Genomic DNA, 23575 nt, shown 5'->3' on the forward strand with positions numbered 1-23575 from the left:
GGCGCTCTTGTGGACTTGGATCGTGTCGTTGATGTGTTCATTTCTCAGAACATGGTTCAACAAGCGACTGCTTTCCTGCTCGATGCACTGAAAGATAACAAGCCTGAGCATGCACATCTTCAGACGAGATTGCTTGAGATGAACCTTGTCAATGCCCCGCAGGTCGCGGATGCCATACTTGGCAATGAGATGTTTACACACTACGATAAAGCAAGAATATCGCAGCTTTGTGAAAATGCACAGCTCTACCAACGTGCTCTGGAGAATACCGACGATCCTGCTGTCATCATGCGAAATATTGTCCGCACGGACAAGCTGAATCCAGAATGGTTAATCAACTATTTTGGACGCCTATCGGTCGAGCAGTGTTTGGAGTGTATGAATGAGATGCTGAAATCCAACCTCCGCCAAAACCTGTCGGCTGTTGTTCAAATTGCCACCAAATTTTCAGATCTCCTTGGTCCGACCAACTTGATCAACCTCTTCGAGAAGTATCGAACTGCTGAAGGCCTTTACTATTACCTTGGCAGCATTGTAAATCTAAGCGAAGATCCGGATGTCCATTTCAAGTATATCGAAGCTGCAACGGCAATGAACCAACTGACCGAGGTAGAGCGCATTTGCCGGGAAAGCAATTACTACAACCCAGAGAAAGTTAAGAATTTCTTGAAGGAAGCTCGCCTAACCGAGCAACTACCTTTGATCATTGTTTGCGACCGTTTCAACTTTATTCATGACCTTGTATTATATCTTTATCAAAGTCAGCAGTATCGGTCCATTGAGGTCTACGTCCAACGCGTTAACCCATCCAGAACTCCAGCTGTCGTCGGCGGTTTGTTGGATGTTGACTGTGAGGAGAGCATCATCAAGAACCTTCTGTCTACGGTTGACGCTGCATCAATTCCCATTGATGACCTTGTTTCTGAGGTCGAGTCTCGAAATCGCCTTAAGATCCTTCTTCCATTCCTGGAGAATACACTCGCCACTGGGAACCAGCAACAAGCCGTTTACAACGCTCTCGCCAAGATTTATATCGATAGTAATAACAACCCAGAAAAATTCTTGAAGGAGAACGATCTCTACGATCCTCTTATCGTTGGAAAGTATTGCGAGAAGCGTGATCCCAACCTTGCCTATATTGCCTATCGCAAGGGACAGAACGATCTTGAGCTCATCAATATCACCAATGAGAACTCCATGTACCGCGCTCAAGCTCGTTATCTTTTGGAGCGTGCGGATCCCGAAATATGGGCTTTTGTTCTTAACGCGAATAACATCCACCGCCGGGCATTGGTAGATCAAGTCGTCGCCACTGCCGTGCCTGAGTCTGCGGAGCCGGATAAGGTGTCTATTGCTGTCAAGGCCTTCCTCGATGCCGACTTGCCAGGCGAACTCATCGAACTTTTGGAAAAGATCATTTTGGAACCATCCCCTTTCAGTGATAATAGCAGCCTGCAAAATCTAATGATGCTTACCGCCGCCAAAGCCGATAAAGGCCGCCTCATGGATTACATCCATAAACTTTCTGAGTTCAATGCCGATGAAATTGCGACGATGTGTGTTTCTGTGGGTTTGTACGAGGAGGCTTTTGAAATTTACAAGAAGGTTGACAACCATCTGGCTGCCACCAACGTCCTTGTCGATTCCATTGTTAGCATCGACCGTGCACAGGAATATGCAGAGGGTGTTGAACTTCCCGAAGTTTGGAGCAAGGTAGCGAAGGCTCAGCTGGATGGGCTCCGCATTTCTGATTCTATTGCGTCATATATCCGAGCTGGTGACCCGTCCAATTATAATGAAGTAATCGAAACTGCCACGCATGCTGGGAAGGACGTTGACCTTGTCGAGTTCCTTAAAATGGCTCGGAAAACGCTACGGGAATCTGCTGTTGATACCGCATTGGCCTTCTGCTATGCCAGGTTGGATCAATTAAGCGAGCTAGAGGACTTCTTGCGAGGTATAAACGTCGCAGATGTGGAGGCGTCTGGTGACAAGGCTTATGAGGAAGGCTTCCATGAGGCTGCCAAGATATTCTATACCAGCATCTCCAACTGGGCAAAACTTGCCACTACTCTCGTCCACCTCGAAGAATATCAGGCCGCCGTTGAGTGCGCTCGGAAAGCCAACAACATCAAAGTATGGAAGCAAGTCAACGAGGCGTGTGTTTCTAAGAAAGAATTCCGTCTTGCTCAAATTTGCGGTCTCAATCTCATTGTACACGCTGAAGAATTGCAGGATTTAGTTCATCAATATGAGCGAAATGGCTATTTCGATGAGCTTATTGCTGTTTTGGAGGCTGGGCTCGGCCTGGAGAGAGCTCACATGGGTATGTTCACGGAATTGGGTATCTCTTTGTCCAAATATCACCCAGACAAAGTTATGGAGCACCTGAAACTATTTTGGACACGAATCAACATCCCTAAAATGATCCGGGCCTGTGAAGAGGCAAACCTGTGGCCAGAGCTGGTGTTCTTGTACTGTCACTATGATGAATGGGATAATGCTGCACTAGCAATGATGGAAAGGGCAGCGGACTCCTGGGAGCACCACTCTTTCAAAGATATCATCGTCAAGGTTGCAAATCTCGAAATTTACTACCGCGCGTTGAATTTCTACCTTCAGGAACAACCACTGCTACTGACAGACCTTCTGCAAGTCCTTACTCCACGTATTGATGTCAACCGTGTCGTTCGCATGTTTGAGAAATCCGATAATATTCCTCTTATCAAACCATTCTTGCTTAACGTGCAACCACAGAACAAGAAGGCCGTCAATAATGCTATTAATGACTTGTTGATTGAAGAGGAAGATCACAAGACCTTGCGAGATTCGGTGGAGAATTATGACAACTACGATCCTGTGGAGCTAGCCCAGAGACTTGAGAAGCATGACCTGGTCTTCTTCAGACAAATCGCGGCCAGCATCTACCGCAAAAACAAGAGATGGGAGAAATCAATTTCTCTTTCAAAACAAGACAAGCTCTTCAAGGATGCTATCGAGACTGCGGCTATCTCAGGAAAGACTGAAGTTGTGGAAGAACTGCTAAGATACGTACGTATTTTCCATCGGGAACCTTTTTTTTCTAGATGTATTTATATGGCAACCATTAATTGCTAACATTTGACTTTCAGTTCGTGGATATCGGTAGCCGAGAATGTTACGTTGGCATGCTATACGCCTGCTATGACCTCATCCGACCAGATGTGGTCATGGAAATCTCATGGCGCCACAGACTGACCGACTTTTCCATGCCCTACATGATCAATCTTCTTAGCCAACAAGTCCGCACTGTTGAGCTTCTCAAGAAGGACAACGAAGAACGCAAGGCCCGCGAAGCGTCCCAGAAAAAGGAAGAAGACAACACCCCAGTTCTAGGTGGATCACGACTTATGCTCACCCAAGGCCCGGCGGCGGCTCCGCCATCTGCAAGTCCCATTCCGTTTGGCCATACGAACGGTATCACGCCCCAGCCCACTGGATTCCGACCCTTTTGATTGTCAGGAATAAACCCAGCTCTGTAACTAGCTAACTCAATGAACGTTTGTAAAAGAAAAATACACCTAGAAAGAAAAAAGGAGAAAAAATAATAGAGCAGTGGCGGGATACTGCTTCGTTTCTTGACCTTTTACAGGAAAATTCCAAAAAAAAATATCGTGATTCCCAGGTACGGATGGATGGATGAATGATAGGGATTATGATGGCGGTTGCGGGGCTATTTTATTCCTTTCAACTAGGCCTTAAATTATTTCTGCTTTTTAGTTTCATTTTTCATATATCTTTAGTTTTAATTTCTCACTTTTCCCTCTCATTCTGCGTCTTTTGTTCCATTAATCCCCTCTTGTATTACTTTCCACTTTATTTTGCAAATTCTCAAACTCCCCCCACCCCCCCTTCTTTTTACCCCTATCATTTCTCTTTTTTGTTAAGAAAAAAACTCAATGTATTTGAACTACTCTTTCTTCTACTAATGATGCACTTCACATTTTCTGCATTTGAACTCTAGATTTTCCAGTATTCTCTTGCTCAGTGGTGGTTAAGTCAAGCTGTAATGAATCAAGAGCAGTAACAGAAAACTGTCCGTGGAACCGCCTCTCCCAATAATTCCAACCAAACACATTTTTATATAGCCGTTGAGTAATGTTTTAGAAATCATTGATTTTATATTTATTGTGATTTTTCGGACATGGAGCTAGAGCAGAGAAGATTGTTTAAAATCCATGGCGAGTACGTATGTCAGAAGATAAGACTCATTTACCTCTATTTTTTTTATCAGCTTTCTCACACATTTTCTTCAAAGCAATGAATCTTTATATTCTTTTTACATCATTTCCTTATAGTGTTGTCATATTACCAGTTATATTTCTTCATCACCATCATCTACTATGGCCTGAGGCAGAGAATTAAGCCCTCAAATGTGATATCTTCACAGCATGTAATGTAACTTCTTGCGTAGAACTGTAGCCTTTTAGGATATCTTGGTAAGTTAGCACTGCTTCATTCTTGGTAGAGTCAACAACTTGCATATAAATACTACTTACTTTACCATGTAATTATTAGGATATAGATAGCCAAGTCAATTCATTCATTATCTATCAATATTCAGTAATTGGGTCAATGTTCAGACAATTAATCACCACCCTGACAGTTATGAGCCCGGGTTAGCTACCAATCGCTATCTTGATATCTATAATATGTCAATTTCACTGACCTCCTTATCGGCGAAAAATAGCGGCATATTGTATCTTAGCATACGTTCCTTTCTCCCATACCAGCCTGATTGCTTGGAAGCCATGTTATCATCTAGGTGGCATCTATCTCGATGGTAAAACGTTCAGATTGCGAAGGATTAAGCGATGACTCGATCTTTGCCCGTATAAGAGGTATAGGGCGGATTGCTAGTTACTGAATATCGCAGAACTAGCAATTCAACAGAACCTGCGAAGATATCTCAATCAGAATCTATTAGGACATCAAAATCATCGAATCCTCCTTCGTACGCCCCAAAGAACGCTATCGCTTCCTCAAAGATTTGGTATCAAACGCCTAGGTCATCCATCGATGAGAGCAGTTGAATATCTTCCAATTGATGCCGAGGGCGTTCAGATATCAGATATCAAAGATATTGCAAAAACTGATGAAGAAGGCAAAGAATCAAATGTCACGCCGTCCCCACGTACGATCCAAACTACCTCTCGATTCGAACGTCTCCGTCCATATATCTTATAAGTACTTTCCTACTGCTATAATGGTGAATGATGGCTCGTACATTTTGCATGTGATTATCTTCGCTTTCATATCGCAGTTGCAGCCCTAAGAAAATCCGATATAAGAAAAGCTTTGGATAAGGTTTTGAGATGGATCAAACGCCAGTTCAACTGTGAGACAAAGATCACACGGATTGATAATGAGAAGGCAAATCAAGGAATCCGATATCTTGGAGGACTGGGTCATCGATATTAGGCCTAGAGATCGAATACAGGATATAACATGCCGCTATCGCTAGCCGATAAGGAGGTTGATGAGGATCGGATAGATAAAAGATGGATAGATAGGTTTGTTTATTATGGATATCAAGATAGCGATTGGTAGCTAACCCGGGCTCATAACTGTAAGAGTGGTGATTAATTGTCTGAATATTGACCCAAGCACTGAATATTGATAGATAATGAATGAATTGACTTGACTATCTATATCCTGATATCTGTTTGTGTGTGTATATTTTTGAAAGAAACTTGTTCATAGACCTTTTGACTCCTTAGTAAATTCACCTGTATTTCGGGGCCAGCAAAGAAAAGAAAGAAAAGCAAAAGAAATGAGATTTAAAAAATATTTGATTTTGCTCTGCTCTGTATCTATTCAAATAGAGTATCGAAGTCAACCCATAACAGTCAATAAAAACCCATAAAACTTCATAATAAACGCCCCCCTCCTTAAAAAAAAAAAGAAAAAAAGAAAAAAAGAAAACAAAAAGCACCCCGGAATCAAAGTCCACATTCATATTTCCCATTTCCCCAGCGCCTGCCCAAAAACACAAATACCGCAGCAACCCCCTTGCTCAATACCGATACCTCGTCGAATAATCCTTCGGACTAACCACCAAGCCCCTCCCCTTCTTCGCCCCCTTATAAATCGTCTCGATAATATCGATAAGCTCCTGCTTATCATCCAGCACCCAGTTCAGCTTGTTGTTATTGCCCGTGCCGAAGTCGCACATCATGTGCTTGTTGCGGAAGAAGAACATGATCGTCATGGGGTCGTAGAGCTCGTACATCTGGTTGAAGTCCGGCACCTGGTCGATGTCGCAGACGTAGATGACGGCGAAGTTCTTGACGCGGTCGGCGATGCGGAAGAGCACTTCGTCCTGCCGCATGCAGTCTGGATCCCAGTCGCGGCCGAAGCGGATCACGACGAGGCGCTCCTCGTCGGAGAGGATTGCTTGGTCGACATGCCAGCCTGTGGTGAGGTGAGGGAGGACGACGGAGCCCATGGTTTGTTTATTTTTGGGTGGTGCAACTGAGCGGGTGGTGGAGGAGGGGATGATTGGAGAGAGCGAGGGGCTCTCCCTTTATTTTTGTTTTCTTATCTTTCTTTTCTTTTTTTGTGGGTTTCGTTTCCAGGATGCTACATGCCAGAATCGCAAGAGTCAATACTTCTGCTATTTTTCCAGGTAAAGCTACGTAGCGCCCGCATCACGTGGCAAACAAGGACTCTATCCATATAATTGAAGTATATTGAAACTTAACAAAGTTTAGAGACAGAGAGATATGGACGATACGAGAAAAGAGAAAATAATAGCTTCCAAAAAAGTAAAAGCAAATAAATAAAAATAAAAACAAAAGTAAAAGTAAAGAGGGAGAAGGAGAAGATGAAGGAAGGAAAAGGAAAATCCAACTATGTATATACCTATCTCCCCTATTGTAAAATAAAGATATGCAAAGCTTCTCTATAATAATAACATGTTAAACAAGGTGTGTTGCTTTTTTCCGGGTTACAGGGCTTTTCCTATTTTATTTTTATCATTCGTCTCTTTCCCTTTCTTCCTCTCTTGACCTGTCCGTTCTTTTTCCGTTTGTTTTCCGCTTTTTTGGTCCTCCCCTCCTGTAAAATTAGGCCGCCTTCACAATTTTGCAGATGAGGTCCTGCCCATCCACTGAGTCTCCCTCCTTAACTTCAAGGTTAGATACGACGCCGTGATGCGGGGCGGAGATCACCATTTCCTGTAGGCGGATGGGAAGGGAGAAGGAATCAGTTAGTTGATGAAAAAAATTAATGGGGAGGGTTGAAGGGGGAAGGAAGCTAGTCGGTGGAAAAAACTGGAGGAAATGAAAAAGGGAAAAAAAGATGTATGGGAGAGCTTGGGGGAGGGGTATGGGGGGGAAGACAATACCATCTTCATCGCGCTAAGAACAGCAAGCGGATCTCCCTTCTTCACCTCCAACCCATCATGCACGCGGATCTCAACGACAACACCACTCATCGGCGCGCCAACCTGGCTACTATCGCTCAGATCCGCCTTGGGCCTGCTCGCGTCGTCGACCGCAGCAAGGTTGTCATCCACAGAAACCTGCCGGACCTCGCCGTTCATTTCATAAAACACCTCGCGCTGCCCGGTCTGCTCGGATAGCGGCCCCACGGCCAGGAGCTTGAGAATAAGCACCTTGCCCTGCTCCAGTTCGACGGAGAATTCCTCGCCGATCTGCGGTCGAGCGAGGAAGTACTTTGTCGGTAGCACGGAGAGGTCGCCGTACTTCGCGACGAATTTGCGATAGTCTTCAAACACCTTGGGGTACATGGCGTAGCTGGCGACATCGCATTCGGTGGCGGTACCGAACTTCTCGCGCAGGTCGTTCTTGATCTTGGCGAGGTCGAGCGGTTCCAGGTGCAGGCCTGGCCGGTCGTTGAGCTTGCGGCGCTCACGGAGGGCGCGGGATCGGAGTGGTTCAGGAAAGCCGCCGTACGGCTGGCCCATGAGACCTTCGAAGAACTCTAGAACGGAGCCCGGGAAGTCAAGTTCGCCGGCGCGGGCGATAACGTCATCCGGAGTCAGCTTGTTGGAGACCATGAACTGGGCCAGGTCACCAACAACCTTCGACGTCGGGGTGACTTTGACGATGTCGCCGAGCAGGTCATTGGCTTGCTCATATGCCTTCTTGGTTTCAGCCCATTGGGCACCCAGGCCGAGCTGGTGGGCTTGGAAGATCAAATTGGTCAACTGCCCGCCGGGGATCTCGTGTTCATACACTTCTGGGTCTGGACCTGTCAGGCCAGCCTCGAATGGTGAGTAGAGAAGACGTAATTGTGCCCAGTATGAATCGATTGCGCGGATATTGCGAATGTTGAGCTTGGGGTCGAGGTCTGTGCCTTCGAGGGATGCAATAATGGCACCCACGCTGGGTTGAGACGTCATTCCGGACATGCTGTCGGTAGCGGCATCGACGGCATCAGCACCAGCCTGGGCGCAGGCTACCATAGATGCAACACCGGTACCAGCGGAGTCATGGGTATGCACATGGATAGGAAGGTCTGGGTATCGCTGGCGGATGGCTCCAACAAGAAGGGTAGCAGCTTGGGGCTTCAGCACACCCGCCATATCCTTAATACCAAGGACATGGGTCCCGATCTTGACAATTTTGTCAACTAGGGCGAGGTAGTAGTCTAAATTGTATTTCTTGCTTTGGTTCAGCATGTCGCCACTGTAGCAAATAGTAGCTTCAATAACGCCGCCAGCGGCGGCAACGGCCTTCATCCCAACCTCGAGCTGGTCGATATCATTCAAAGCATCGAAAACACGGAATATATCAACGCCATATCTTTTGGCTTGTTTACAGAAGTGATAGATGGCATTATCGGGGAGCCTAAGACACAGACGGAGTGTCACAAATTAGTTTGAGGTTAGGCAAAATGCACAAACACCATGGCTGATTGAACTTGGTTAAAAATATACTCGACTTACGAAGAATATGCAACCCCGTTCGCACCACGAAGCAACATCTGGAATGGAATATTGGGCACCGCCTTTCTCATTTTCCGTAACCGATCCCACGGATCCTCATACAAGAATCTCATAGCCACGTCGAAGGTCGCACCTCCCCAGCACTCCAAACTGTAGGCATTGCTGTAAGCATAGCTGGTCTCCTTGGCAATGTTCAGCAAATCAACCGTTCTCACACGGGTAGCCAACAACGACTGATGGGCATCTCGCCATGTGGTGTCCATGATCAAACAGCCCTTGTTGGCACGAACAGCCTTGGCGAAAGCAGCTGGACCTTGTTCATCAATGATCTTCTTCCATCCCTGCGAGCAAGGAACAGTTACATCAACGGGCTCGTTACTCTCATCAACGATGGTGGGCATATTGATATCACCCTTGAACTTAGGCTCGCCAATCTGGCCCTTGATGCTGCTACCATTGACGGCAATGTCGCCAAGATAGGCGAGCAATTTCTGGGCACGGTTTTGGCTACCAATCATAGAGAATAGTTCGGGCGAATCGTCAATGAAGGTGGTCCAGCAGGTACCCTCGATGAAGGTTGGATGCGTCAGAACCGATGCCAAGAATGGGATATTGGTCTTGACGCCCCGGATGCGGAACTCGATAAGGGCACGAAGCATCTTGCGTCGTACAATCTCATAGGTGAAACCACGGCAAGTGCACTTGACCAACATAGAATCGTAATGCGGGGTGATAATGGCTCCAGCAAAGCCGTTGCCTCCATCCAGACGCACACCGTTCCCGCCAGCAGAACGGTAAACTTCAATCTTGCCGGTGTCAGGGGAGAAGCCTTTGGTGGGGTCCTCTGTTGTTATACGGCACTGGATGGCGAAGCCGCGAGTTGAGATGCGGTCCTGCGTTAAGCCTAGCTGTTCCAGGGAAGCACCCGCAGCGATCTGGATCTGGGCGGCGACAATATCAATTCCGGTGATTTCCTCAGTAATGGTATGCTCGACCTGGATGCGGGGGTTGATTTCAATAAAATAATAGCGGTTCTGTTGGTCGACAAGGAATTCCGCGGTGCCAGCATTGCGGTAGTTAACTGACTTGGCAAGCTTCACGGCGTCGGCCAAGATGCTGTCGCGGACATCGACGGGCAAATCCTTGGCGGGCGCAACTTCGACGACTTTTTGGTGACGACGTTGGACACTGCAGTCGCGCTCGTACAGGTGGACGATATCGCCATGGTTGTCGCCAAGCAGCTGCACTTCAATGTGCTTTGGTTTGTCCAGGAATCGTTCTACGAAAACGGTGCCGTTGCCAAACGCGGAGTTGGCCTCCGAGGTCGCACGTTCAAAGGCATCCTGCAGGGTCTCCTGTTCCCTGACCACTCGCATACCGCGACCACCACCACCAAAGGCAGCTTTGATGATGATGGGGAAGCCATACTGATCCGTGAATGCCTTGACCTCTTCGAATCTCTCGACGGGGCCGGGGGTACCGGGGACGACGGGGACACCGCATTTAATGGCTAGGCGTCGGGCTGAAACCTTGTCTCCCAGCGCATCGATGGTGTCCGGAGTCGGTCCCACGAAGACCAACCCAGCCTTCTCAACATTCCGGGCAAACTCGGCGTTCTCGGACAAGAAGCCGTATCCGGGATGAATGAGATGAACGCCGTGCTGGACGGCGATCTTGATAATCTCATCGCCCGCAAGGTAGGCACCCACAGGGGTATATTGACCCCTCTTGCCGATGATATAGGCCTCATCTGCCTTCTGGCGATGCATGCTCAGTCTGTCCTCGTAGCTGTAGACCGCGACGGTTTGAAGCGAAAGTTCGTGGGCCGTACGGAAAATTCGAATAGGGATTTCCCCACGGTTGGCGACGAGGATCTTGTTGAATTGCATGATGGTGGAATTAGCACGCAGTCTGCCATGGACGGAGTGATGGGCGGGGTGGTGGCTATGGTCTTCCGCCAGATCGTCCACGGCAGACTCATGCTGTCCTGGAGGGAAGCCTGAGAAGAAACTCGTCATTGTGAAGGGGGGTTTCGCGGTGATTGGGGTTGTCGGATAGAAGGGAACAGGTGGGCGCGGATGGGAGAAAGGGCAGGCAGACGCGCTGTCCGAGTCCCCAGAAGAATTTCTACTACACACACTGTTCTACACAATTTTAGGGAGAAAAAGAAGAAGAAGAAGAAGAAGAAGAAGAAGAAGAAGAAGAAGAAGATGATGATGATGATGAAAAGGAAGGAGCTGGAAGAATCAAGAGAGGAAATTAGCTGAGAAACTGGAAGAACCAATTGAAGAGTTGAGAAGCGTGGTTTTTTTGGTGGAGATGAAAAGAGCTGGGAGTTGGGAATAGTGGGGGAGGAGTGGAGGGGCGAAGGTTGCGCCCGCAGCACCACAGCATACCTCGAGACCCGGAACGCAGAACACAACCAATTGGACGGGGCTCGGAACAGATGAAGCTGCAGCAATTGAGCAATTGAGCAATTGAGCAGCGAGGCAGCGGTTGGCGGCGGCGGTGGGATATCGAGGAGGAAGAGAAGTTGAGTTGGGAACAAGTCATGGCGGGGATGCGGCCGGCTTAGTCAGACGCTGGTGATCAGCTGGTGACGCCATCGCCGCTTTACGGAACGCTGGCCTCGGGTATGGTATTACATTGGTAATTTACAAGGTCAGCCCCCATTACACACTGTATGGTTGAAATTTCCAATGCAGCACCTCGAGGGATCGGTGAATGAAGGCATGGTTGGATGTTCCTTTTCGAAGGAGATGTATCATTCATCAGGTAGCATTTAACTACGTCCGGTTCTCCTTCCAACTATTTTCGCTATCAGAAACCCCAACTCGACCAGCAAGAACCTCAACGTGAGGTATGTCAAGCTCGCCATCTCAGACAGCTATCCTCAACAAATGATGAATGACTTCCCCTATGTGCCAGGGATGACTTGCATTCTCTGAGCCCTGCTTTGTAGCGGATTTCTTACCAGGCAAGGAACCACCACTCCACACACATCACCAGAATTTCAAGTCAAAATCATGATGGTGTGCGCCAGAAACTTGGGTTCAATCCCCCGAATCGCAAGCATGACACGCGGCTATTGACGACCCACGCGCAATCTTCCGCTTGAAGGTCCAAAGCGAGATATTTCGGTTCCAAGATAGGATATTGGTATGCTGTGTACAGTGGTGGTGGGTGGCGACTTGCTGCTAAAAACTGCAACAACTTGATATGTTGAGACCGCTGGCCTTTTTTCTTTTTCTTTTCATTTGGTCTTGGTTCTTATGGTTGGAGACGAAAAGACCGAAAAAGAAATGAAAATAAAAGAACCGAAAGATGATTGAAAACAATATTACAGAGTATTTACTAGTATTAACATTCTTCTGATACTAGGTAGCTAACTCCAGCCCGGCAAATTGATATCTTCCCCCACAGCTCATACCGTGCTATTTTCCCGCACCATGACTTCAACCCGATATCCCCCACATTTCGGTGGCACCTGCACCTGCTAGCCATCCCCTTGCCGGGGTACAGAGTTCCTGTGCTATGGCTGGTGTTCCTGGATAATAAGCAACCTACTCCTGCAGTGGCAATGATCCCGGCACAGACATACATACCAGTACACACACAACTTTCTACAGCGTATTTGTTGGGGAGGGAGGTGCTGCATCCATGTGCGTGTTACAGGAACTTTCCCAGGGGCAGCGGCGTGGCCAGAAAGGTTATCCTCGGCCTCCATACTACCACATAGTGCGGACTGTCTCATGCCGTGCTGCTGGAAGCGAGAGACTCTGTGATGAAGCCGTCATCGTACTCCTAAGTAGTAACTAGTATGCCTAACTCTGCCTCAAGAAAGCCGCGTCCACCGATTCTTGGAGAATGGCGTGCTCTCTCGCCGTTATAATAGTAAACTGATCCCTCTCTGTCCTTCATTACACTTCTGGACCCATGGTGGGAAGAATTTACCACACTACGCGGTCTACAAGAAGAAATCCCCCCCCCCCCCCAGACCTGGCACGATTAAATACTCGCCTGGCCACAATCAACCTCGGGGTCTTGGATTTGGGAGAGATCTATTCTGTCAACTGCTGTTATCAGGAGCAGGAATAACTACTGTAAAAACAAAACAATCAACCCGTTATAATGGATCAGGATTCCAGACGAGCAGAAGCCAGGAAGCATACAAAATTATTGCAACGCACGAGGTGTCAGGTAATTTTCGCTTTTCTCATCCTCTATAGAGATGAATATGCACAGCCGCGACCTCTCTCTCGCGAGAGAGACCTTTCTGTATGCCATTTTCACTAAGTGAATAGAGCTTACTGGTTTTGATGGAAATATAGGAATCAGTAGGGATGATAAGCAGCTTGAGGAAAGAAGTTTCAGACTTCCTGTTAGACTTTTCCCCCCTGCCTTGCCCTACTCTCTCTCTCTTTCTTTTCTTTTCTTTTCTTTTCTTTTCTTTTCTTTCTTTTTGTCTTTCTCTTTCTCTTTTTTCTCGTTTATTGCTTCGATCTATATATCTGTGCTAGATATTCGTCATGGTGAAATATTGAAACAATCGGACCCCCCGGTCCTCACCTGAGCTATTGCCAGATGTCCAAAGAGGAGAGTTTGGTGGGCCACAAGTTTCACCCGGAAATTCCGGGCCGTATATCAGTCTTCTTCGCTCCGAATACCTTGTTCTCGATGTGTACTGCTGTGAAAGAAGCAAGAGGGTGTATCCCACAGGACAGCAGTGCTCGGGATGAGGAAGAAAATCTCCACCCTAGGACAGCAGCCCCTTGATCGCTTGGAAGTGGCTCATATACTCTCCCAATTGCTGAGAACGAGAGACAATAAAGCTTCACATTACTCCCAGCCTGAGTGCCAAAGAAGCCATCCATCTATCCATCCGCGTCAGTCTCGATTTGTATGACAATGGTGTGTCGCGGGTCTCATCGACGGCGCCGAGCGATTGACTGTTGACCAGCCATCTGATGCAATCAGTGTTCCAGCTATGCGCCATGGTCTGTTTCGGGGATTTTTTTGGACATTTTTCTTGGAGCCGGCTCTTAGACCAGTTGTTCCCGCACACATTATCGAGTTCAGTTGACATCTTTCCTCCTTTGCATCTCATGCAGGGCCATCCAGTCAACTTGAACCCTATGTTACTCCTGATCAAACTATTGGTTCTTTTTCACCCAGGATTCTTGCCATTCACCATGCTGTTTGGCCGCAGCCTTTGCTGATCTGCGCCAGGCGAGTGTATTGATAACGTTCGCTCTGACTTGGAAAAGGCCACAGCACAGGACGGGCCTATGAAGATGGGTTGCTTTCGATAAATTTTCAGCTTTTGAATTGTTGGTTTGATAGCATTGCTGGTGCTCTTGTCGCAGTTGCTCAATCTGCAATTGTTGTGAAGTGGCATACAATCCATGGCAAAAAAACCACCTGGCGTGTTTTCTTTACAGACCTGCCTCTGAGACTGTCGTCTTAAACTTTCGCCCTGCTGCCATTGCTCTTGTCAAAGAGCATACATGTTGCATATATTTTGAGCCATATCTAGCTGGACACAGGCCACAAGTTGTATCAGCTGTTGGGAGTTCAAATTATAACCAAGTCAAAACCTAAAACTGTGGGAAAGGGGCATTGCGACCTCAGGTATGCGTCGCAGTACTGACGCAGCCAAATCGACATGTGGAGTCGAACAGCCAGGATGATGGGTTAAGAAATGGTGTGAAAATTGGATTAACCGCGCCCTCTGCTCCGCTACTCATCACACTGACTCCGTGTATTACTTGCTAATAGGCCCCACCGTCTCAGCAGTAATAACCCGCTCAATGATAATGTATCCAGTCCCCTACATAAAATATTTTATTTCAACAATGCAGTCAATATAGGATATATTATTTAGTTCTTCTTCTAGTATTTTTACTGTGACTCTGATGTAAATATCTTGATCTTAGCAATGTCTTTTTAATTCTCTTATGATCTTTTGATTCTCTTATGATCTCATTCCATTATAATCCCATTCATTCTCTTTAATGATTTATATTGTTCTTAATCTTTATCATTCTCTATATCTCACTGCTCTTGATCACTTCTCTCTCTTTCCCTCTTATACATCATCTTATAATATGTACTGCACTGCTGTTTTGATACTTTGATTGCCTTTTTTGCCTTTTTTACTTTAGATTTTCTTGAGGACAGTACACTGTATCAGCTATTATTTCTAGTTTGCCTAGTGATAAAATAAACTTTACCAATCAATAACCTGAGTAGTTAATAATTGATGAATAGAAGATCATATAATTCAAGATTCTCTTTCAAATATATACAAATATAGAGATGCGGATAAGAAACAGAAAATCCTCATGCAATTTCTGCAATTTTAGCATTTTCACGGCCGATAAATACAGATGTAGTCTCTGTGGTTCAATTCTCCATTTGGATATATATAAAAGTCATCGTGAGGGCTGATAATGAATGTAAAAGATGAGAGTATAGAGAGGGGCATCGAAATTCATGGTAGAACAAGAAAAAAAAAAAAAAAAATAAAAAATAAAATAAAAAAAATAAAAATAAAAAAATAAGATAACAAACGAAAAGTGGCAATTCTGGTGGTTACAGTTTGGCCTGAGCTACGTCCTAGCAGCCCCACGAACTGAGAGGTCAAATGGTTCAAATGATTTGCAGTTTTGTCTCTTTGTGGATGCATTCATGATGCGTTGATTTGGAAATTGTGTATTATTGTGCATCGCTGCATAGTCCACGACAGACAGAAAGGCATGGAACTCGATCCCAATAGTTGTTCCGTGTCACGGCCGTAAGTATGCTTGCTGATTATTTGTTAGCTATGGTTCTACACCCGACAGCGTTCGGGCCTTATCTTAATCTATGAAGTTTAAAACAGCTCGTTAGGGTTAGGGCAAGTGACGATGCATAGCTAAGCTCGGGAAACTTCGCTTGCAGCTAATCTCTAGGATTGGGCCATCCAATTGCGGAAATGGAGAGCGCTGGTGTTCAGCTCGTGGTTGCTGGAGTCACGTTGTGTTGCGGGGGCCGTGAATATAAATAATGAACGGGTTGCAGCTCCTGCTCCATGGGAAAAATTAAATATTAGAGCACAGTATAATTCCGATTAGAAGACAAAACGATCTCCTCTCTACTGTGACCTAACACCTACTCGCGGTTTCTTCATTTTACCTCTGAATTTTGACTCCTTGCCCTCCGAATTCGCATATCATCTCATATCAACTGAAACAATGGCTGGCACAGTCCAAGGTGATTACGACGCAGCCTTCGCGCCCGTCAAGGATCTGTTGCAGAAATTCATAGACGCAGGCGAAGAGCTGGGTGCATCCATCACAGTCAACATCGACGGGCGCAACGTCGTAGATATATGGGGCGGCCATCGCGACACAGCCCGCACATCTCCCTGGACCCGCGACACCGTCACAACTGTCTGGTCGACAACGAAGGCCGTCACGAACCTTGCGGCCCTGATGCTTGTTGACCGCGGCCAGCTCGACCTTTTTGAAAAAGTAGCCACCTACTGGCCCGAGTTTGCCGCGAATGGGAAACAGGACATCGAAGTCCGGCAACTCCTCGCCCACACCTCCGGTGTGTCTAGCTGGGAACACAACATCAACCTGGCGGAATTGTACGATCTGAAAATTTCCACCGAGAGATTGGCAGCGCAGAAGCCGTGGTGGGAGCCGGGAACTGCGTCTGGCTATCACATGCAGAACCAGGGTCATTTGGTTGGCGAATTGGTGCGCCGGGTCAGCGGGAAATCGCTCAAGCAGTTCATCGCTGAAGAAATCGCGGGGCCGCTGGGAGCCGATTTCCAATTAGGTGCAGCGGAATGCGACTGGGAACGAGTCGCTGAAATCGTGCCCCCGCCCCCTCTCGATTTTGACTTCTCCAAGTTGCCTGCCGACAGCCCTGCCTTCAAGACATTCACTGGCCAACCTGCCAAACCCGAAACAGCAAACACGCCGATGTGGAGAAAAGCGGCAATCGGTGCCCTCAACGGCCACTCGAACTCACGGGGAGTCAATGGAGTTCTCTCCGCTATAACTCTTGGTGGGGAAGTTAATGGTGTTCAGCTTTTGTCGCAAAAAACGATAGATGTAATCTTTCAGGAACAGGCCAGTGGCCCCGACCTTGTGCTTGGCATTCCGTTACGCTGGGGAATAGGATACGCTCTACCGCTGAAGCCGATGCCCTTCTTTTTACCCGAGAATACCGAACGTATCTGCTTTTGGGGGGGCTGGGGTGGATCTATCGCGATCATGGACCTTGAGCGTCGTATGACCATTACATATGTTATGAATAAAATGGCTGCCGGTGTCATAGGCTCGAACCGTAACGATGCCTATGTTAAGGCAATATACGCTGCCGTCGCACCTATGTGAATGATATGTTCGGGGATTTTAAGCAGGTCGGATATGGGTCTGATTGGACACTAATAGTGAGGTATGCGAGTGTGAGCTAGTGAGAAAATGTTAGAAGGTATAGGTGCATGAATAACATAATATCCGTTTTAAGACCAAATTGTCTCTTGTCAATCACAAATCCCATGAATGTCAACAGAACAAATAGCCCATCATGTCCGGTGCTAAACATCACCTCAACCCGGTTCATATCGCGCATTCACATTGGAGTAGTCCATCCCTGATTCCTTCCTGGCTGAGTATGGACCGTTCTCCACGTAGGCTCCTGACAGTGTCATTCTTTACCCTGTATATGATGGGACTCGATCGATCTGTCATCTGGCCGTACATCTGATGTAGATGCTGCATTGCCGGCAACGGCCACTTTTCAAGTTTTCGCTACTCCTGGTTCTGGTACCGGTACTAGCACTATAATCTTCTAGAGTTTTCCCGCGCACAGTCTCACAAATGGCCATCAGGCCCTTCTTCAGCCGCTCGATCTCGTTGAAATTATTCTTGGGACGTTGCAAGAACCTTGAAGTCTCCGGTGACTAGACCTTTGAATCTGTATCCGCGGTTGGGCCCGATGTAGCTGCTTCATCCAGCAACCGCTCCTAAAGAGTAGTGCGGCTTTCCGTGTTCTCCACGACTGCCTGTGGCCTTTCCTATCGGCGGCTCGCTTGTGCTCTCACTGTAAAGGGGCCAGCATGCGTCGTGTACCCGAGCACATCTCTAGTCCGCGAAAGGAATATTTCTTTGTATTTCAGTTTGAGAGCGGAGACGTACGTTTCGTACGTAGTCTTCCGGATAGTAGATACGCAGGTACATTTCCCGGTCGACAGGATGGAAAGAGGCCGAGCAGAATCCCACAACCGAAAGGAGGCCCTGTGGAAATTTGTCTGCCGCGATTGTAGCAGCTTTGACAGAGGTACGAAGTGTTCGCTAGATTATTCTTTGGATATAGGCCAAAAAAGACAAAAGAACATCTCTTTCTTTTCGTCCTTCATCTTGAAAAACACTGCACGCACGGGATGAGTTAACTAAATGTTCCGTCTGTTGAGCAGCCTCATTAAAGCTGAGGAGGTTGTATAGATTCTACCTCGCTCAGCAATTTCTTCTGGAAGGAAACGGGGAATTTAATGATTAAGTGATGATGAGAGGCAAAGACAAGAAATTCCTTCGTTCTTGAAATGTAAAAATCTCAAAAGGCTGTTTCTCTGTCTTTTGTATATGTAAGTGTTGACTCATTCAAAATTCCAGTTAGTGCGGGCGTGCATGCATACAACAGATATATAAGGAGTGTGTACTAAGACCCAGGGCTGAAAAGCGCCTTATGCTCCTTTTTCACTGCGATGAGTTTTTTCTTCTGTTTTGTATTTTTCTTTCTTCCTTTCTATCTCCTTGATCATACACTCCTGGACTAATGCAGAAACGCGGAGCAATGAAAAGATATTGCAGTGATACACAAAAGTGGAGCAATAAATCGAGGATAAATATTGCAAGTGAACACGCCGCACACTCGCACACCCACACACACAAACGAAAAAAGAGTAGAATTCAACGAATTCTCAACTGGAAAGGCCGTGGAAACTGCCCGATTGTATCTGGCAGTTCATGCCCAGGGTAGCCTGGAGTCCAAAATTCTAAGTGATTCGCGGATTAAGAATCTCTGGACAAATTGCAACGACTGTTCATTACAAAAGCACTTTCGTTAGAATACTTTTTTGTTTCAAAAGTTCTAATGTGGCGTGAAAGAAAGAGAGGGACTAATCTGGAAAGGGGAGCTGGGGAAAGGGAAAAAAAAGGGGGGAACAAGGTTTTAACCATACCAATTCGGACAGGTAAGCGGTAGTCTAGTGTTGATACAGGAATAAATCCACGTGTTCATGCAATCCAGATGGAAGTTCCTCCCACAGCCGCGTGAGCAGTAGGTGAGCTCAGAAGATTCGTGTAATGATTGAGAATGAGACGAAGCAGAATGGGACGAGGAAGGCAATGATGCTTCTACCCTCTCGTTGACGAGGGGTTCTTGGCAGATTTGGCAGTCGTCCTTGATTGGCATACGTGGTTTCTCGTGACGAATTCTATTTGTTGCAAACCCGTCTCTTGCTGCTCTGCCTACCAAGTTGAGAACGGCAGTTGCACGGTAAGCGGCATGGGTAACCGGTTGGATTCGTGTTTCCTGTGGCCGTGGTTGCGGCGTTGCGACAAGAGGTACGGTAGCAGCAATAGGCGGAGGCTCAGACTCAGGTTCGAGCTCGCGATCCTCAATTTCACCTCCATCCCCGTCTACATGCGCATACCCAACGGTTTCCTGCTCAGCAACGCCACTAACGGCTCCTAGATTAAGATCGCCTGGACGGATTCTCCCGGCTTCATACGCTTCGGCAGAAATGCACCCGTCAGCCCTTAAACGCTCGCCAATATCATTAAACGCCTCCACCAGTGACCCCAGAGTGGCCTCCATCCGTAGCTGGCGAATATCAAATTCCAAGACTTGATATTGCATTGTCTTCAGCATCCAACTCGTCGCAAGGCGGCTGATCTGATTCTGGTGATAAGTATGGCAGAGTACATTGCTTGCGATTTGCTCAAAGTCCTGCATCAGTTCTCTGAGGTTGGTGTCTCGGTGCTGGAAGGTTTGGTTGGCATTCGTGAGAAGGACTTTTGCGATGTGCCGCTGTTCTCGACTGATTCTGTTTCTGCATCGGAAGCCGGAAGAAGAGGTCCTGCCAAAGCAGGTAAAACTGTCATATTGAGGGAAGACACCTAATAGCTCGCAAAGTTCGTTTTCCTGGACAAATGGTTCTGAGCCTACAGAGCGAGGATTGTCAAGTCTGTTCACGAGAAAGTGACGGAGTCTTGGGGAGAGCGAATGCAGATCCATTCTGTACTCGAGATTAGCACGATGGATGGCGGGGATAAGTTGTAGAATGCAAGCTTAGTGACGTTTGCCAAAACGACTCACATGCATCGCAAGGATATAGTAAAATACCTTATATAGTAGTGTAGGGAGGCGCAAAGTAAGCTGTCCTAGGTGATTATTTGGCGAAACTGTACGTGACTTAGGGGTGGCAGTTTCGGGGCCTTCGCAGTAGCGCTCCGAAAAGATGTGAACCTCTCAAGCTTGACAGAACAACCTAGCACGATTTTATATAGACGCAGACGCAAATGGCCTTGACTAGCCGTAGACTACTAGTAGGTATCTGTCCTGGAAAATTATAGAGATGCGAACGGGGACCGTATCAGAAGCAGAAGTGGGAAGCTTAAGCTTTTCTTCTAAAAGCCAATGAAGCTGATAATGGAGCTGAACTTGTATTAGACAGCTTGAAAATTGCGTTAAAGATCAGTTTGATGACCTTTTTGAAAAGATATGCCCGTAGATGGGTATAAGTTGATCAGAGCTTCTGGAGGGAATGAAGTGTTGGTGGAGGTGACTGAGAAAGGCGCAGAAGGTAGACGGGGGCCTAGTCGGTGAACACATGGCTAGTGTTATGCTTTGCGAAAGCGACAGAAAGATGGCTTTTCAAGATTTGTGGTATATCTGTCGGCATGGAAGTATGTAGGTGAAAGTTGTTGCTACGGGCCCATGGTTCGAGAAAATGCAAATATGACGTCAACCATCAAGACGACGCTCTACACGGGATACTTGCACCAGAACACCAACAGCATCTATCGGTTTGACGGCGGGCAGATGTTGCTGTCCGATATCAGGTAGACCCGCTAGTTGAGATATGGAATGACATGTAATCCCCGGGACAAATATGCGGTATTAGTTACCTAGTTGCTTGCTCTAAGCTAGGTTGGAGACTTCTAGTATAGGTCTCCTTCCTCCTTGCGAGCAATGTAGTTACAGGTACCTACCACTCATTTCTCCTGCACATTTCCTGGTGAAATCCCGTACCTGTACTCCTCGCTACCTAAGGGGAATCTCCAGGTAGCTTCCCCTCTCGCCTTCGCCTCCCCGGCAAATATAAGCCGCTATCCCCGCAACTGGCACACAACATTCCATCCATGCCCTTGTTGCCAGGAATCCTACCATTGTGCTTCGAAGATATCATTGACCTACGCCGTTTTCTCCCATCGGATGTGAAGAGGTAAAGTCAATCTCTCCGTTTCCCTGTCCATCGAGCTATCAGAGCTCCAGACGCTCCATCGCCAAATCCAACACGCCTATTGTGGAATAGTTATATCTATCACATTAAGCAGTGTTAACGGAACGGCCTCCCTAGAAAATTGACCAACAAGAGACACTGCCAGCGAGATGAGCAGCCGCCCCAGCGATCGTCCAAGTGACCGTCCTGATCATCCTCCCGTCTGGGTTCGTGGTGGACCTCCTTATTACTACATTCCCACAAGACCAAGCATATCCACATCCCCCAGTGAAACTCTGAGACGGGTACGTTTTGCACAGTTCCTTCTCCAGCCATCAGATATTTGCCATCCGATCAAGGATAGGGAAAAGACAACCGTTCCAAAACGAAAATCACCACGCAACTAACATTCATCAACCCTCCAAAACACCCAGGCCTCCACAACATCCACTCTCTCCAGCTCTCATGAGAGCACGGGGGAAACCATTTCTCCACCTCCGAGTCCTGAAGCCTCTCCCGTGCAGCCCTCCGGACTCAGACCTCCCTTCCCCTTTCCGTCCTTTGGCAGCAGCCCACTCACACATCAAACATCTCCACCCCTGCGACCGCCATATATGGCTCAGCAACCGCCTCACATTTCGGTCTCGGGCTCGGGCTCCAAAACCGAAGACGAAGGTTCACTACGCCCCAATGCATTCCGCAGACGCAACTCTGTCAGCGGGACAAATCTCTTCTCCAACCTCGCGTCGCAGAAGCGGAATACGGCAGACACTAGCTTTGCGTTACGCAGGGCGCAGTGGCATGAGCAGAATGTTGGCGCGGGGCCGGAGAAGAGGCGGTTCTTCTCGAGTTGGTGGGATAAGTAAGTTTTGTCATCTCTTCCTCCTTCTTTCCCATTCTCTATATGTGTTCTTTCCCCTCCATTGTCCATGTTCCTTTGTCTTGAATGGGATGGAGGTCCATAGCATAAGGGGGCCTGCAGTTTTGCTGATATTTGATTCTTGTAGTTATGTGAGAGGTATCGAGCCAAATAAAAAGTGATATGTTTGGATTTGCCTTTGGTGTGCGTCGTAGATTCATGAAATGGCTGTGCAACAGAACGAAAACGAAACAGGAAATTAATAACAGCATCACTGGGGAAGGAAGTGGAGGATAATGATGCAGGTGAGGGTCAAGAGATAAATAAACAAAAAGAACAAAATTGTTCCCTTGTGGGGGAAAGTTCGAGTGGGTGAATCATGGGCAACTTTTCTTCCTGCTTGTTATCTTGGTCTATTTCCGCTATTTTGTTCCTTGATTTATTTTATTTTATTTTATTTATTTTTTGTTCCCCCCTCCAATTTTCCAGAGTAATTCCTTGGAAAATGCAAACAGCGCCAGAAATAGGCAAAACCAGCGTGTTGTGTGTTGTGTTGTCGTTCTGTGGACGCGGTGAAATAAGATTCATCAAAGCAAGCAACCTTCAAAAATATAACATTCAAGATTGTTCGGGGTGAAGAATGAGAGAAGGGAGGGACATGGATAGGAATGAAGTTTGGTAGTAGTGGGAAACCGAGCCGTCAAACAGAGCAGCTGAATGAAGCCAGATTGATCCAAGAACTCTCAGATATATTTTGATGTGGCCGGGAAATGTGCGATTTTTTTCTCCCGTGTTTTCTCCTTGGGATATGGTCGGGACTGGCAATGTCTGTATATTATCCTCAATTTAAGGGATCAAATTTTTTTATCTCCGTTCGTATGTAGATGAGCTGTGGTCAAATGGGTTTCCTTTCCTTTCTTTTCCTTTCCTTTTCTCTTATGAAAGGAAAACTGAGCATCAAGTTAATGTCTCCTTTTACCTCAATTAATCCTCCCACTATGAAGATTTCTTACATAGTAGTATCATTACCACTCTGCACCAACTTACCTGCACAGCCCTGTTCAATTTTACTTCAGAGCATCCCTTTTTTCGCCAGCTGCATTGTCTCCGAAGCCTATTGCAGAAATAACCTACCTGGGCACTTTATTGGGGAGGGGGTATATGTATACGCAAACCGTCTCCTCTTTAAGTCAGAAACGAGCAATTCTACCTTCCAATGTATGAAGGCCGTGGGCTGCGTCGCTTCAGTCCGATGGGAACA

At 46.9% G+C, this 23575-nt stretch overlaps 6 protein-coding genes across 6 annotated transcripts in view; 3 read left to right on the forward strand and 3 right to left on the reverse strand.

Annotated features, from left to right (window-relative positions):
* Window positions 1-3494, forward strand: part of HCAG_04225 (clathrin heavy chain) — a gene marked incomplete at both ends in the record, with an annotated part of 5606 nt that extends 2112 nt beyond the window's left edge. The window contains 2 exons of the mRNA XM_001540335.1: window positions 49-3051; window positions 3132-3494. Coding sequence (XP_001540385.1) covers window positions 49-3051; window positions 3132-3494 — 3366 coding nt within the window. The remainder of the gene's footprint in view (window positions 1-48; window positions 3052-3131) is intronic.
* Window positions 3495-5994: 2500 nt separating this feature from the next.
* HCAG_04226 (mitosis protein dim1) lies at window positions 5995-6487 on the reverse strand (the record flags this gene model as incomplete). The annotated part of the gene is made up of 2 exons (XM_001540336.1): window positions 5995-6018; window positions 6095-6487. 2 exons carry the CDS (start codon window positions 6485-6487, stop codon window positions 5995-5997), a joined length of 417 nt encoding a protein of 138 aa, XP_001540386.1.
* Window positions 6488-7106: 619 nt separating this feature from the next.
* Window positions 7107-11687, reverse strand: HCAG_04227 (hypothetical protein; the record flags this gene model as incomplete). The annotated part of the gene is made up of 5 exons (XM_001540337.1): window positions 7107-7217; window positions 7433-8855; window positions 8954-11083; window positions 11350-11523; window positions 11662-11687. The coding sequence occupies 5 exons, from the start codon at window positions 11685-11687 to the stop codon at window positions 7107-7109; spliced, it is 3864 nt and encodes a 1287-aa protein (XP_001540387.1).
* Window positions 11688-16188: 4501 nt separating this feature from the next.
* On the forward strand, window positions 16189-17343 carry HCAG_04228 (CaaX prenyl protease; the record flags this gene model as incomplete). Its single annotated transcript, XM_001540338.1, has 1 exon — window positions 16189-17343. The coding sequence occupies one exon, from the start codon at window positions 16189-16191 to the stop codon at window positions 17341-17343; it is 1155 nt and encodes a 384-aa protein (XP_001540388.1).
* Window positions 17344-18973: 1630 nt separating this feature from the next.
* On the reverse strand, window positions 18974-20248 carry HCAG_04229 (predicted protein; the record flags this gene model as incomplete). Its single annotated transcript, XM_001540339.1, has 3 exons — window positions 18974-19048; window positions 19191-19214; window positions 19484-20248. The coding sequence occupies 3 exons, from the start codon at window positions 20246-20248 to the stop codon at window positions 18974-18976; spliced, it is 864 nt and encodes a 287-aa protein (XP_001540389.1).
* Window positions 20249-21625: 1377 nt separating this feature from the next.
* On the forward strand, window positions 21626-22496 carry HCAG_04230 (predicted protein; the record flags this gene model as incomplete). Its single annotated transcript, XM_001540340.1, has 3 exons — window positions 21626-21760; window positions 21890-22317; window positions 22463-22496. 3 exons carry the CDS (start codon window positions 21626-21628, stop codon window positions 22494-22496), a joined length of 597 nt encoding a protein of 198 aa, XP_001540390.1.
* Between the last annotated feature and the right edge of the window lie 1079 nt (window positions 22497-23575).

This window comes from Histoplasma capsulatum, genomic scaffold, assembly GCF_000149585.1.
Source record: "Histoplasma capsulatum NAm1 scaffold_4 genomic scaffold, whole genome shotgun sequence".
Classification (NCBI taxonomy): domain Eukaryota; kingdom Fungi; phylum Ascomycota; class Eurotiomycetes; order Onygenales; family Ajellomycetaceae; genus Histoplasma; species Histoplasma mississippiense.